Source organism: Rhincodon typus, chromosome 3, assembly GCF_021869965.1.
Source record: "Rhincodon typus isolate 14 chromosome 3, sRhiTyp1.1, whole genome shotgun sequence".
NCBI classification, from domain to species: Eukaryota; Metazoa; Chordata; class Chondrichthyes; order Orectolobiformes; family Rhincodontidae; genus Rhincodon; species Rhincodon typus.
The window spans coordinates 9,167,326-9,184,222 of NC_063334.1; the positions used below are offsets into that span (position 1 = coordinate 9,167,326).

General features: G+C 40.9%; 1 protein-coding gene across 1 annotated transcript in view; it reads right to left on the reverse strand.

Annotated features, from left to right (window-relative positions):
* LOC109920043 (A disintegrin and metalloproteinase with thrombospondin motifs 19-like) overlaps positions 1 to 16,897 on the reverse strand; it is a 412,216-nt gene that overhangs the window by 33,005 nt on the left and 362,314 nt on the right. The window contains exon 22 of the mRNA XM_048619810.1: positions 7,889 to 8,041. Coding sequence (XP_048475767.1) covers positions 7,889 to 8,041 — 153 coding nt within the window. The remainder of the gene's footprint in view (positions 1 to 7,888; positions 8,042 to 16,897) is intronic.

The window sequence follows — 16,897 nt, forward strand, 5'->3', positions numbered from 1 at the left end:
TGTGTTCATCCAGCCCTGCACCTTGTTGTCTCGATCTTTGACCACATCTGTCCCATCCACCTTGACCCTTCCACTTTGGGGGTAGTTTGGACTCACCCGGGCACTGCAAAACTATTATAGAACATTGATATCATAGGCCTCTTTTTTCCTCTGTCATCCAAGAATTTTATCTTCCTGGATACACAATGGGGGAAAATCTGCCCTTTTGATTTTTGTATGATACAATTCCATGGTTAAAGAGCTCTCCCTAATATCTTGCACAAGGAACTGTACTTTTTTGGGTTTATTAATAAAATACCAATGGCTATGTTTATATTTGCGTTGAAAATATTTGCTGTATGTATAATAATTTAAGTATATTTCAAAAATTGCTAAACAGCAATCTAACTTGATGTTCATTTTCACTTAACATTTAAACTTTGAATGATTGCTTTCAAACTTCAAAAATAATCACTGGAGGCTATGTCACTAACTGCAAAGTAAAACTAACTAAAAACAATCTTTTGCTACTTTACAAACTGCAAATGACACAAAAGTAGCTCTTACATAATGTGTCAGCAAATTTTTATTTGTTGCACCCTAGAGATATATATGCATCTGAAATGCTGAAAACATCAATTGCAGCTAATATTTACTGTTAAACAGCGTTCAAGTATGAGAGCTGTAATTGTTTAAACATGTGGTTAAGCTGTTCCTGAAGACAGCTAAGCTGCTTGATTTACCTGCCAAAGCACACTTCTTCAGTGGCTGTTAGAGAATTTGAAAGTCTAAAATGTCTGCTGTAAGGGCTTTCTCATGGAGCAACTTCCTGCACCTGACTTACTGCAGGTCACTTACAAGGTCAGAACGCTAAAACGATAATTCCACTCATGTCTTATACGTTGATAAATGAAATTGTCTAAAAGGAAAGTTGAAAAGCCCTTGTTCAATTTAAGGAATTTGGCATTACAACTTGCCAAAACAGTGCCTCTCACGGAGTAAAATATCCAAAGTTTCTTCACAGGAGTGCTACCAAACACTGTTTGATATGCGTTTCATGAAGAGGTAGTAGGACTGTTAAGCTAGCTTTTGGAAAGTGTCATAGGGACCAATGAGAAGCACAGATATTTAGGGAGGTAATCCTAGAGCTTGGGGTTTAGGTGGCTGAAGGCCTGGAAATGATTGGTGCTGTGAAGAAAACTATCAGAGAATCATAAAGCACACAATTAAGCTGATTGCCCCATTATGCAGTGTCAGCTTTTTGAAATTTTTCTTAAACTCCTTTCATAGAAGCTGTGTTTGTTTTGCTTTGCCTCTTTCAAAATTAATTTTTTTGGCTTCCAGGATTTGCCTGCAATGTAGTTGATTCCAGTTGGTGCAGGAGAATAAGAAATAATAATGTAAAACAATTAGCATTGCTCAAATAAAATACAGCTAACCTAGAAACCAAAATTATATTTAGACATCAGGCCAAGCAACATTTTTGATTCACTTCAGTAGGCTATAGGGCAAAGAAAAATTCATGAACATAATTCTGCATATGTTGATTCACCAAAGGGACACAGAGCAGTGTGATCCTACAATAAAGCCGAGGTAGTGTGTGAACCACAGGTGGGGAACAATAAATGGCCAGAAAGACTGTAAAATGTTAGTTTTCAAAGTGGATTTTTTTTTCATTTTAATTCAATGTACCAGGTCGGCCATGAGTATGAGTGCAGTGATGTGAACCTGCAAAACATTGCAGAAAATAAAATCTCATGGTGTTAGCATACTGACATGGATAAAAAACTGGCTGGCTAACAGGAAGCAGAGAATAGGCACAAATCTTTCAGTATGGCAAGATGCAATGACTGGTGTGCTACAGGAATTGGTGCTGGGACATTAATTGTTTACAATTTCTTTCATGACTTTGATGAGGGAACAGAAGGTATGTTTGCCAAATGTGCTGTCAACAAAAAGATAGGGTAGGAAAGTAAATTGTGAAGAGAACACAAGGAGATGGGAAAAGATGTGGCAAATGGAGAATAACATAGGAAAATATGAAATTGTTGGTTTTGGCAAGAAGAATTAAAAAAAAACATAATATCTAAATGATGAGAGATTGCAGAGTTCTGAGATACAGAGAGATCTGGGGAGGCAATGGCATAGTGGTATTATCACTGGACTGTTAATCCAGAAACCCAGATAAGGTCCTGGGGACCTGGGTTTGAATTCCGCCATGGCAGATGGTGGAATTTGAATTCAATAAATATCTGGAACTAAGAGTCTAATGATGACCATGAATCCATGAAAAATCCATTGTCGATTGTTGGAAAAACCCACCTGGTTCACTAATGCCCTCTAGGGAAGGAAACTGCGATCCTTACCTGGTCTGGCCTACATGTGACTCCAGACTCACAGCAATGTGGTTGACTCATAACTGCCCCCTGGGCAATTAGCCAGTGATGCCTTCATCCCATGAATGAATAAAAGTCCTCGTGCATGAATCACCAAAGATTAGAATGCAGGTACAGCAAGGAATTACAAAATCAAATACTATGATATCATTACAGGAAAAGTCAACACAAAATAGGCAGTTCTGAAGAAGAGTCATATTGGACATGACTTTTTTGCTGTTTCCCTTTGCACAGACATCACCAGGCCTGTCTGATTTTATTTCAGGAGTAGAGATGTTATGCTTCACTTATACCAGGCTAACCACATCTGGATTCACAGGAGAGGGTATGGCTGGCCAGGTCAGCATTTATTAACTATCCCTAATTGCCCAGAAGGCAGTTAAGAGTCAACCACAGTGGGTCTGGAGTCATATGTAGGCCAGACCAGGTAAGGACAGCAGATTTCCTTCCCCCCCAAAAAAATTAGTGAACTAGATAGGTATTTCTCCAATAATCAACAGTGGATTCATGGTTATTATTGGAACCTTAGGTCCAGATATTTATTGAAGTCAAATTTCACCACCTGCTGTGGCAGGATTTGAACTTCTTCCCTAGAACTTTACTTGAGTCTCTGAGTTAACAGTCCAGCGATAATACCACTCGGCCATCACCTCCCCTTAATTTAGAGAAGGTTTACCAGATTAATACCTAAAATTAGAAAGTTGTCTTAACAAATTATAGCATTCTGTTTGCATTCAGTACTACTTTCAGTCTTCATACAACTTCTTGTGACTCATGCATTAGAACACCCAGAGCCCTTCCCACCTTGAAATTCTGCACTTGTTCTCTGTTTAAATAATATTTTGTCCTTTTATTCTTCCTGCCAAAGTGAACAATTTCACATTTCCCATGTAATAATCCATCTGCTGGACTTTTGCCCACTTGCTCAGCCTACCTATTTTCATGTGCAAACTTTGTATGACTTCTTTACAATACATTGTAATACCTATTTTGTCTTACCCCCTGCAAATTTAGCTCCCACGGCTTTGCTCCCCTTATTTAAGTCATTGATGTAAATTGTAAAAGGCTGAGGCCACAGCACAGACACCTACAGGACTTCATTCATCACTTCCTGCCAATTTGAAGAAGTTCTATTTCTATGTACATTCTATTTTGTGCCACCCAGACCATCTTCTCTCCATGCTAATGTTAGCCCATATACTATGAACTCCTACAATGTGCAATTGCCTTTTATGTGACACCTTGGCAAATGCCTCTGGATACCCAAGTATAATATGTCTACAGGCTCCCCAGTATCCAAAATGCATGTTTCACCTTAAAAGACTTCCAATAAGTTGATTAAACACGATCTTCCTCTGATAAACCATGTTGACTCTTTCCAATTACCTTGAGTTTTAAAAAGTTCCCAAGCTATAACATCCTGAATGTGGAATGTAAGTTGATAACAGGACAGCTTTTGGTTAGCAGGGGAAGGGGTGGGAACTATAATAATATGATTCAGTCAAAGTGACTAATTGGTCTTTTGAGCTTTAAGGAATTCATGGTATCTGAGTTGAAATGCAAATGGTCGACTGGCATTATGTGCCTACCTTTATCTTCCTCCTCATCCTCCTCCTACTCCTCTCCATTGGAATGCTCATCAGATGATGACTAGTAAGCAACCTATTTCCTATGTAAAGATCATAGCAGATCATAATTATCAGAGAATCTCTCATTGCCAAATACTAAAGGGTACATCCAGAGATTTACGGGCACCTAAAGTGCATCTTGAGCTTGCTTCATCACCTAATTCTTCATCACATGGCCATCGCTGCAGTGCTTTTTGGGCTCATTGGTGATGTTTCTTAGAGGTGTGATCAGTCAGACTTGGAGGGGCTTTCATTTCCTGTCCCCAAAAACTCTTTAATGGAACCTACAGATCGATAATGTTGCCCTGCTGCATCTTGGCAGTTCTCAGGGAAGTGAACACAACCTGAATAAGTCAATAGTCATTGCGCACAGTTCAACATGGTTGGGATGGCATTCCTTGCAGTTGCTGAATAGTGCTGGTTCAACTGGAGCTTCTCTGACGGCCATGTAATTAATGGCACCCTGAGCCATTGGGAAGTTAGTCTAAGATGTGGATACATGCGTCTGCTCATCCTGGTTATCATCATTATATGGAAACTTCACATAGCAACACTTGTGACAATACTATGATTTGAAGAAACAAACAGAAATTGCTGGAAAAGCTCAGCAGGTCTGACAGTAACATTAACTCTGATTTCTCCCCATTGGTGCTGCCAGACCTGCTGAGTTTTTCCAGCAATTTCTGTGTTTGTTTCTGATTTACAGCACCTGCAGTTCTTTTGGTTTTTATTTTCTATGATTTTAAGAGGTGTATTTTGTCCTGGTTTTTTCTTTTGAGGAAGGGTTGAGTCAGAGATGTCAAGTGGTATGATTAAAGCCAATAAAATAAATAACTTTGAAGCCGTGGGTTTTTTTTAAAAGTCAGAACAATAGAAGCAGCCTGAATATGTGGTGTCAAGCTTCCACAGAATCATGATTTTTAGTTTTAGCTTTCTGCAGTTGCTGGGGTCTTGAAGCTAGATGTGGAAGCTCTTATTCCTCTCTTTGTTACAGCTAAAAGATGGGGTTCTCTTCCTGCTACTAGAATTGCATAGGAGACAATCTATTTTACTGAATTTGCCTTTGCCAAGGGTGTGTTTATGGGATGTTACTATGTTGGAACGGTCAATTAGTAGTAGTTTACATATATATATATACATATATATATATATATATACACACATGTATATATTATCTTGTTAAGCATTTTGATAGAGCTATAGTTAAGCTAATTATCGTCTTCATATATTTGAGGGGTTTGGTCTGGTCCATAACACACTCAAGAAGCAACCTACTTGATCGGTACCACATCCACAAAAATCCATTCCCACCACCACCGACACTCAACAGCAGTGTGTACCATTTTATGATGCACTGCAGAAATTCACCAAGTGTCCTTCAACAACACCTTCCAAACCCATGACCACTACTTTGAAAAAAGACTAGGGCAGCAGATACATTGGAACACCACCCGTCGCAAGTTCCCCTCCAAGCCACTCACCATCCTGGAAATATATTGCCATTCCTTCAGTGTCACTGGATCAAATTCCTAGAACTACATCCCTGCCCACCCCTACTCCCAAACAGCATTGTGGATCTACATACAGAACATAGACTGCAGTGGTTCAAAAAGGCAGCTCACCACCACCTTCTCAAGAGCAACTAGGGATGAGCAAGAAATGTGATGCCTATGTCCCATGAGTGAATATAAAAAAAACCTGCTGTTCTTGGCAAACAATTCATTTGCCAAATGCATTTATGTACTGAAAGTATCTTAATACCATCACCAGGTAACTTTCTGCAAGCAACCAGGGAGTAAAGCAGTGAAACAAAAACAGAGTTTGCTGAAGAAGGTCAGCAGGTCAGGCAGCATTTGTTGAGAGAGTTTGTGCTGTTAGAACTGAGATTTTTATTCACTCTCAGGACCTTTAACCTTCTCCACGGAATGCCACTTAATCCCAAGTGCCTTTTAATAATAATCTCTCCCTCAGGGAAAACACATGTGGAAGGTGACAATTTCAAATCATGGTAAAAATCTCACAAAAGTGCCTGAATTTAAATATCGGAATCACTAACTCCACTTTCTGGAGGAGCTGTATCCAAACCTGTCATACTTAAACAACTAGTAGGCACATTACTAGTGCATTGGGTTCAACTTACATATTTTTGCCAATGTAACCACTCCCTGAATCTGACCCCTGGGATGTGGGTGGTTAAAATTCTTTCCACAAGGGGAAGATTAAAGGGTTAGCCACTCTTGAACAGGGCAGCTTCAGGACTAAATGCTCCCCAAGCTAGACAACATTTAAAAAGTAACAGAAGCATTTTCTCCTTGGACGTATTCAATTTTACCAAGAACTGATGTATTGGACCTCTCCCAGTTGGCATTAAGGACAGGCGCAGATGCTAATCTGTGAGGTTTCTGATTTCTTGCCAATATGTCTTATTACCGGTGCCAGCTGAATGGCTCCCAGCTGTGTTGGGAGGACTAATAGTTGAGTCAGTCTTGGACAAAAAAGAAAAAGAAATGAAACTGCCTACCGTGTAAGAATGGCTTCCATTTATGACACTGCCTAGCTGGTATGATTCTGAAAGAACCCTACTACACCTACCTTATTTAAGGATGACATACAGAGCACCCCAGAGCTAAGAATCAACAAAATGTTTGAGTGCAAGCTAGAACTGTTGAAGAACTTTGTATTGGAGGGGAGAACCAATTAAATATTACTGTAATTACAATAAAAAGAAAATGCACAGCAAAATAATCAACCCCTGAAAGGAAAAGGTAAGTCAACATCTAAAGTGTAACTCTCCATTCGAACATTTCTGATCACGTGTACATTTCAAAGGCTATTTTCTTTCTATTTCAAATATTGATTTGATTGGCATTTATGATTTCAAAGCATTCAAGTCCACTTTTCCATTAATCTTATACCCATCCTTCCTTCAAGAACTGATGTATTGCAAAATCTAGTTCTATCCAAAGCAATTTTCCTCAAATGGCTTAGTGTTTGAGCCATGGCAGTGAAGGTTAGAACATAGAACATAGAACATAGAACAGTACAGCACAGTTCAGGCCCTTCGGCCCACGATGTTGTGTCGACCTATTTTCTTACTAAGATCAAACTACCCTGCATACCCTGCATTTTACTATCTTCCACGTGCCTATCCAAGAGTCACTTAAAAGTCTCTAAAGTATCTGATTCCACTACCACTGCCGACAGCGCATTCCACACGCTCACCACTCTCTGTGTGAAGAACCTACCTCTGACATCTCCCTTATACCTTCCTCCAATCACCTTAAAATTATGCCCCCTCATAATAGTCATTTCAGCCCTGGGAAAAAGTCTCTGACTATCCACTCTATCTATGCCTCTCATCACTGGTTGGTAAGGTTTGTTATCAAACTGTGGGGGTAACATACATGAGTATGGTCTAGTCCTCACCCAATATCTAAATGGTGCAGTTTTAATACATGGTCGTAGATAATCATTTCTCTAATTTTATTGTCCCTAACTGAAGACAAGGCCAATTATAATTCCACCAAATTAAGATTAGCTTGCTAAGTGTGGATTGTGAGTAATTTCTTGGGATCTTCCTGGACTAACGTTATTGATTGCATTAACTTAATAAACCACTTGGAAGGTAAAATATTGAACTTTGGTGTTTTACTTCTGTGATATCTAATTAATTCTTGTTTATCTCAAAGTAGAAGAATGCTCAACAGCAAGTACTGAACAACTCAGCATGAACAAATTATTGTACTGAACCATTCATATATTTTACGTCATCTCATGCACCTGTAGATAAGAAAGCACTGTATAAAGTACATCCTGTATATCTTGTTCCCCTCAAGAAAGGAACTGTATACAAAAAAAGAAGCAGATTTGCTGAATATGTACCACCTTAGACCAGTCTCCTGTTCTCCAGACATAGCACTTTGAGTAATCTTCACAGTCTTCTGCCTCCTTTGGGCGGGTTGATAAATCGCATTTCTTGCGTGGATTGGTACACTTTATTGTTCGATGTCGAGCCCCCTTGCCACATTTCACAGAACACTGTAACACACATCAACATAAGGATATAATTTACAATAACATCACACCATATGCAACACTGCTACAGATGTTGACACAGTGCTTAACTCATTTGTTCCTAAAAATCCCTAAAGGAAACTAAAATTTTGAAAACACACGACACAGCAATCAGAAGAAAGTGATAAATCATCGAGCAAATGTCAAGATTTTGTGACAGCTGTTTCTGTTGAAATCTGTGTTCATTTATATCCACAGGTGAATTACTTTGTCTGCATTCCTAAACTGAGCTGATACTAAATCATTTGGCTTAACTACTCTAGCTGAAACCTCAGTTGGTTCTAGCAATAGGTATCTTGTCTTAATTTATCTTCCCCCATAAAATTTGACATGCCAATTTATTGCATCCTCAGAAATAGCAAATCTCTGTGCTTTGGTCAGCAGAAAGATTATACGGTGCCAAACATTTTCTTTTCTTGTTCCCCTCAAGAAGTTGCTAACTAATGTTGGGACTGTGGCCCATTGACAATACACTACCACCATTTTATTTCTTATACTGTCATATCTATTGGGAAATGGATCAGTTTATTTGGAAGCTTCCACATTTAAATTTAATGATGAGGCTAACTCCTGTTTGAATAGAGTTGTCTGAACTGGGAAAGGGGAAAGTAAGTAACTGGTAGAAATCCATGCATATTGACATCTACTCATGAGGACTTTTTAAACCATTCTTTTTTAAACAAATTCTTTGCATATCTGTAAAAGCCAGATTTTATGGCTGTAGCGTGTACCTAAACTGTAATTCTGCAGAAACTGTATACTTGGCAGAGTTTGGAAAATAACAACACATGTTAGAGAGAATGCAATCAAAAATACACACTGAATTCCAGTGGAAATGTAGATGTTTGGTGAAATATGGATAAGTCATTCAAACAGAGCTGTAGATTATCAGAATATCATACAGGGAGAACTTCCAAATTTTTGCAGATTCCCAAATAGATGTTTTCAAATCACACAGCAAGACAATATCATCTTCACAATCACACCTGAAAGGCTGTATTCATTCAATACAATTGTTACTGATTTGTTCCTTAGAATGTGGGTTTTTTTCTTAATATCTGTGGAGAAGATGATTATCATTAGCCTCTTGGAAATCAATTCCATTTTTATAATAAGATACGTTGACATTGAGTAGTAAAGTCTTGCTTCAACTGTACAGGAGCTTGGTTAAACCACACCTGGAATACTGTTTGCAGTTTTGCTCTCCTTTTCTCAGGAAGATGTTCTTGTTATGGAGGGAGTGTGACAAAGATTCACCAGAATTATTTCTGGGATCACAGGACCATCCTATGAAGAGAGATTGTGCAAACTGTGTCTGTATTCTCTAGCGTTTTGAAGAATGAGAGGTGATCTCATTGAATCCTACAAAGTAATTAAAGGGATAGACAGGGTCGATGCAGGTATTGTTCCTCCTGGTTGGCAAGTCTAGAAGCAGATGACACAACTTAAAAATAAGGGGCTTGCTATTTAGGACCAATTTGAGGAGAAGTTTTTTTTACTTCTGAGAGTGGTGAATCATGCAATTCTTTTTTTACAGGGCTGTAGAACCTCAGTCTTTAGGTTAGGCTCCTACTTATTGACTACAGTTCCACCTTCACCACCATAATTCCCAACAAACTCTTCTCCAAACTCTGAGAGCCTAGGTCTCGGCTCCCCCTTCTGTGACTGGATCCTCAACTTCTTGAATCATAGATTACAGTCAGTATGTATAGGTGACAACACCTCCTCCACCATAATCCTCAACAGCAGAGCCCCGCAAGGCTGTGTACTCAGCCCCCTACTGCACTCCTTATACACTCACAATGGTGAGGCCAAATTCCGCCCCAACTCCATTTACAAGTTTGCTGTCTACTGTAGATCAGATCTCAAACAACGGCGAGACAGGATACAGGAAAGAGGTTGAGTGATCAGCAGCACGGTGCAAAGCCAAACATCTCTCTATCAACGACAGCAAAATGAAGGAGCTCCTCATTGACTTCAGGAAGTGGAGTGGAGGGCACGGCCCTCTCTTTATCAATGGAGCTGAGATGGAGATGGTCAAGAACATCATGTTCTTAGGTGTGACGATCACCAACAATTTGTCCTGGTCCACCCACGTTGACGTGACAATCAAAAAAGCACAACAGTGCCTCGACTTCCTCAGGAGGCTAAGGAAATTTGGCATGTCCACAAGGACTCTTACCCGTTTTTACAGATGCACCATAGATAGCATCCTATCTGGATGTGTCACAGCATGGTTTGAACAAAGAACAAAACAACAAAAGAGAAGTACAGCACAGGAACAGGCCCTTCAGCCCTCCAAGCCTGTGCCAATCATCATGCCCTGACTAAACCAAAATACAAACCTTCTGCCCTTATCCAGTCTATATCTCTCAATTACGCACTATTCATGTAAACATCCAGATGACTCTTAAATGTTGCCAATGTGTCTGCTTCCACCACTTCCTCTGGCAGTGCATTCCAGGCTCCTACCACTCTCTGTGAGAATAATTTCCCTTGTACAACTCCCTTAAACTTTCCCCCTCTCACCTTGAACCTATGCCCCCTTGTAATTGAAACTTCAACCCTGGGAAAAAGCCTCTGATTATCCACCCTATCTATGCCCTTCATAATTTTGCAGACCTCTATCAAGTCTCCTCTCAGCTGCCATCTTTCCAGTGAAAACAATCCTAGTCTTTTTAACCTTTACTCGTAGTCAATGCCCTGGAGACCAGGCAACATCCTGGTGAACCTTCTCTGTACTCTCTCCAAAGCTTCCACGTCCTTCTGGTAATGTGGTGACCAAAACTGCACACAGTACTCCAAATGCTGCCTAACAAGGGTTTTATATAGCAGCAATATGTTTTGCCATCTCTTGTACTCCATGCTCTGGGCAATGAAGGCAACATGCCATATGCCTTCTTAATCACCTTGGCCACCTGTGTTGCCACTGTTAGGGAACTGTGGACCTGCACGCCCAGATCCGTCTGAATGTTAATGTTCCTAAGGGTTCTGCCTTTAACAGTATAATTCACACCTAAATTTGACCCTCCAAAATGCATCACCTCATATTTGTCTGGATTAAACTCCATCTGCCATTTCTGTGCCCAAGTTGCCAGTCTATCTATATCCTGTTGTATCCTTTCACAATTGTTGGCACTATCAGCAACTCCACCAATCTTCATGTCATCTACAAACTTGATTATCAGACCACCCACATTTTCCTCCAGATCATTTATATATAGTACAAACAACAGAGGACCCAAGACTGATCCCTGTGGAACACCACTAGTTACTGGTCTCCATTCTGAAAAACACCCTTCCACTGCTACCCTTTGTCTTCCATGACTAAGCCAGTTTTGTATCCATCTAGCAACTGCTCTTCCCAAGGCTGCAAAAAACTGCAAAGATCATGAACACAGCCCTGTCCATCACCCAAACCAGCCTCCATCCACTGACTCCATCTATTCTTCCCGTTGCCTCAGGAAAGTAACAACATAATCAAACACACCTCCCGCCCTGGATATTCCCTCTTCCATTGGGTAGAAGATATAAAAATTCAACAACACATATGAACCAATTCAAGAACAGCTTCTTCCCAGTTGTTATCAGACTTTTGAATGGACCTCTCAAATGTTAATGTTGAATTCACTCTCTGTACCTTCTCTGCGGCTGTAACACTATATTCTGCACTCTGTTCTGCTACCCTGATGCCCTTGGTATGGTACGGTCTGCTTGTAGAGCATGCAAAACAAGGCTTCTCACTCATTTTGGTACATGTGACAACAAAAAATTAAATCAAATCAAATCAAATCAAATTTTCAGTTATCAACATTGCAAACAATTATGGGATAGTGTGGATAACAGTATTTGATCACCATGATTGTATTAAACGGTAGCTGGAAATAAAATGGCCTTATAGGGACAATTGGCCTTATAGTCGATTAAACTACCTCAATTGCCCATTTGCTGCAGATGGACCCTCTGATTGTCATCCTGCCTTTGAGAAAATGACATAGATGCAACATGGTAACTGCAAATGGCAAATTGTGTCTATATGGGGGGCAAAAATCTTGCCTCAAAAGTTTGTCAACTTCAACCTTATGTCTGCACAACAATGGAGCACCCATAACCCTCTAGAGTAGAAAATTCCAAAAACTGATAATCTTCCAAATGAAATTTCTCCTCAACTCAGTTCTTAATGAGCAACTCATTATCTTGATACTGCCGTGTTCTGAAATTCCTCAGCCAACAGATGCAACCCCTTGGTATCTACCACTTCGGAATTTAACGTGCTTTGATGAGATGACCTCTCAAACACCTAAATGAGAGAGAGTATAGGCTCAGTTACTCAGTCTCTCAACATGGGGAAACTTGTCATTCGAGGGACCAATCTTTAGACCTACATTACAACAACTCAACTTGAAGTCTATCCTTCCTTAAATTCATTATGGAGACTAAAACTGTGAGCAACACTCCAGTTGTGGCATCTCCAGCATCCTAAACAATTATAATGAGATTTCTTTATTCTTGTGATTCCAATTCCCTTGCAATAAAGGTCAACATACCATTTGCCTTCCTAACTGCCTGATGCATGTGAAGACTAATTTGCTGTGTTTTCTTCATGAGTACACCAAGTCCCTCTACACATAAACATCAAAAGGTTACACCCCATTCAAAAACATATTCTGCTTTCTATTCTTACTACTAAAATGCATAACCTCACATTTCCCCACGTTAAACTCCCTCCTGTCACCTTGCCTATATCTCTATGTAATATCTTTATATCCTCCTGAAATATGTTCCCATCTATCTCTGTATCATCAGCAAAAACAGTAACATAACTTTCAGACTGTTGATCAAAGTTATTAATTTAGATAGTAAATTGATGAGGTTTCATTCCAGATCATTGCATCATTCTTCTAGTTACAGCCTGCCAACTTAAAAAAAATCACAACATGGGTACTCTTTGCTTCCTGTCCATTAACCAAATCTCAATCCATGTTAATATATCACCCTCAACTCCAGAAGTCCTTATCTTGCACATTAACCCTTTAGTGTGCCTTCCCATTGAATGTCTTTTGAAAATCCAAGTGAATTCTATACTAAAATAAAACAAAGAACTGCCGATGCTGAACAAAAACAGATCTTGTTAGAGAACTCGGTAGGTCTGGCAGCATCTGTGAAGAGAAAACAGCGGTAATGTTTTAGGTCCAGTGACCCTTCTTCAGAAGTAATAGCAACTATGAAAACATGGTATATATATTGATTGTTCTAGGACTTATTTTCATTATTTAATTTACTTTCATAAACAATTCTCTCCCATTTCATCAGCTTTTCAGCCATCCATTGCTGTTACATAAAAAACTCCCCATCCTCAGCCCATCACTTGCTTTCCCTGCTTGCTCTAGTTTTTGACTGCCTTTGTTAACCACAGCTGGTTCATCCTTCTCATTGGGTCCCTCTTTTGCTGAGCATTATGAAAAAGTTTAAATGTCTCTCACTGCTCATCCACTGAAGCCCTTAGTCTATTTTTCCAGCTTGCAGGAGGCAACTTCTTTGTCATACCTACGTACTTGCCCTTTTTTTTTAAGTTGAAGACACTGGTTTGAGACCTGTGTTGCTCTCCCTCAAATTGAATTTGAAATGTTACCAGGTTGTGATCACTGTTCTCCCTGACACACTCTACAAATTTGTCTTCCACATAATCCTTGTCCATCTGATGTATCCAGTCAATATGTGGATTAAATCACCCATGACAATTGTAGTGCCTTTCTTATATGCCCTAATTTTTTCTTGAATTATACTTTGTCCTGGAGTACGAAATCTTCGGAGGTTTATAGGCGAATCCGACTATTTACATTTTTTTCTTGCTGTTACTTATTTCCACTCAAACTGATCCCGTATCCTAATCGATTGCACCTGTATTGATCTTCAATACCACACTGTTACCATCCTTTATTAACAGAGCTAATCTGTCTCCTTTTTCTTTTTACCTTTTCTGCTGGAACATTGAATACTGAGTTCCCGCTCTGGGTCATCCTGCAACCACACCTCCCTAATAGCTACCAAGACATATTCACTTATTTCTATTTATGCTGTCAACTCATTTATCTTGTTACAAAAGCAGACTTTGCTGGAAAAGCTCAGCGGGTCTGGCAGCATCTGTGAAGGGAAAATCAGAGTTAACGTTTTGGGTCCAGTGACCCTGCCTCAGAACTGATAGTAGCTAGGAAAATATTGGTTTATATGCGGAAGATAGGGGGGGGGGGGGGGGGATAAGGACTCAATGATTGATGAGGATAGAGCCCAAAGAGAAAGAAGAACAGTTGGACAGACAAAGGAGTTCATAACGATATGGCTAGGAGGGTAAATAGTTGTTAATGGGGACTGTTAGTGGTTAACAATAAGTAGTGTGTAATGGCACGCTACGTGATAACGAGGCTGGTGTGTGGGGTAGGGGGCTAGGACATGGGAGAGTTCAGGCCCTAAAATTGAACTCGATAAAGTAGCAAATGAAGTGTTGTTCTTGTAGCTTGCGCTGAGCTTCACTGGAACACTCCAGCAAACCTGAGACAGAATGTTGGCCAGGAAACAGGGTGCTGTGTTAAAGTGGCAGGCAACTGGAAGTTAATTGTCTTTTTTGCAAGCAGAATGTAGATGTTCTTTGAAGCGATCACACACTTCATTTCCCCAATGTAGAGGAGACCACACTGTGAGCAGCGAATGCAGTAGACTAGATTGTGGGAAGTGCAGATAAAGTGTTGCTTCACCTGGAAGGTATGTTTGGGCCCTTAGATACTGGGGAGGGAGGAGGTAAATGGGCAGGTGTTGCACCTACGCAGGTTACAGGGCAAGGTGCCGTAGGGCTGTGGGGGGATGTTGGGGGTAAAGAAAGTGTGGACAAGGGTGACCTGGAGGGAGTGGTCCCTGCGGAAGGTGGACAAGGGACGGGAGCGGAATATGTGTCTGGTGGTGGCATCTTGCTGGAGGTGGCAAAAATGGCAGCTGATGATCTTCTGGATGTGGATGCCGGTGGAATTGTAGGTAATGACAAGGGGAACCCATCCCTGTTGCAGAAGGGAAGAGAAGGGGTGAGGGCGGAAGTGCGGGAGATGGGTCGGACCCAGTTGAAGACCCTGTCGACAACGGAGCTGGGGAATCCTCAGTAGAGGAAGAAGGTGGACATTTCAGAGGCTCCCTGACCATATACGATGGAGACGGAAAAACTGAGAGAATGGGATGAATTCTTTACAGGAAGTGGGGTGTAAGGGTGTATAGTCCAGGTAGCTGTGGGAGTCAGTGGGTTTGTAATGGATATTAGTGGCCCATCAATCCCCAGAAACGGAAACAGAGATATCAAGGAGGGGAAGGGAGGAGTCAGAGATAGACCAGGTGATAGTGAGGGCAGGGTGGAAATTGGAAGGGAAATCGATTAACTTTTCCAATTCCAGGTGAGGGAGTGAAGCAGCATCAATGATATCATCGATATGATGGAGAAAGAGTTGTGGGTGGCAGCCAGGAATATGACTGGAACAAGGAATGTTCCAGGTACCCTGCGAAGAGACAGGCATAACTAGGGCCTATGAGGGTACCCATGACCTGAAAAAAATGAAAGGAGTTAGAAAAGAAGTTGTTGAGGGTGAGGAGGGTGGTGGTGGGTGGGGACAGTTCAGGCCTTCACTCCAGGAAGAAGCAGAGAGCCCTAAGACCCTCCACATCAGGAGCAATAACCTTCTAACCACAGGACAAGGACACTGGCTGAGGCTCCTCCAAAGCCAAACTCAGAATCCCCATTTCTGCTTTACTCTTAGTTGGAGTTTCCTGTCCCCTTACCACAGATAAAAGCTACTGTAATGAACTTAATGGGTGTCACTGCCTCCTGGAGCACAGGGTCCAGATAACTCTCCCCCGTCCTGATGTGTCACAGAGTTCAATGCTCAGACTCTAGCTCAACAAGCCACTGACCCCATGCTCTCTCCTGCTCTTTCCATAACTGCTGTCTCCACGCACACTCTTGTACCATTTCAAAAGTACAGCGTCCCCTAACTGTCTCTCCCTTTTTTAACTGTCTGTCCTGTATTTTTTAGGGTGATGGATGAGAAGGGTACACCACACAGTGATGCAAGTTTAGGGTATGGTCATTGCTGCAGAAAGTTTATGCGTAGGGCTGTGTCTGGTTATTGGCATTGCATGGCAGAGGGTATCATAACAGTTATCGAGTAGTTGGGTGTGGCACAGTGGGCATTACAAAACAGGAGTGTACCATCTCAAGGGACTGTGTCACTGAAAGTGAGGCTGTAGGTGAACTCATGAATGGGAGGGATCGCGGTCAGCAGGATCATTGGGACTTAGCGAGTATAGTATTGAAGTCAACATGAGCATGAAGGGATAGATGGTGGTGTTGGGAGGTTCAAGTGCAATGCAGTGACAAGAATGAGAAGGCGATGTAGGTGAGGTCATAGTGGGTGCCCGGAGGTAAGGTCAAACATAGTTTTCTCACATTGAATTTGAAATGCACCATATCAACGGAAGCCAAAGTCAGTGTTGTTGGTTAAAAGGTAACAGCCAAAGTGGGAAATGTTTTTTGGAGGTTAGTATATTTGGCTTACTTAAGGGGCTTGCTATTAATCCTGATTCAGTAGATGAAAAACCATGTTCAGCTGGGTTCCATTCCCAATGAAACCAGCATAGCTTCAGAATACAATGCATTGCCTTTCAACAAGATCCCACCACAACATGGAACCACAGTACATTGTGGGCTGTTTGACATCCTGTGATGTATTCACAGTACATGAAGTTTCTCAACACCTAAAGCTTTAATAATTGACAGACTGAATC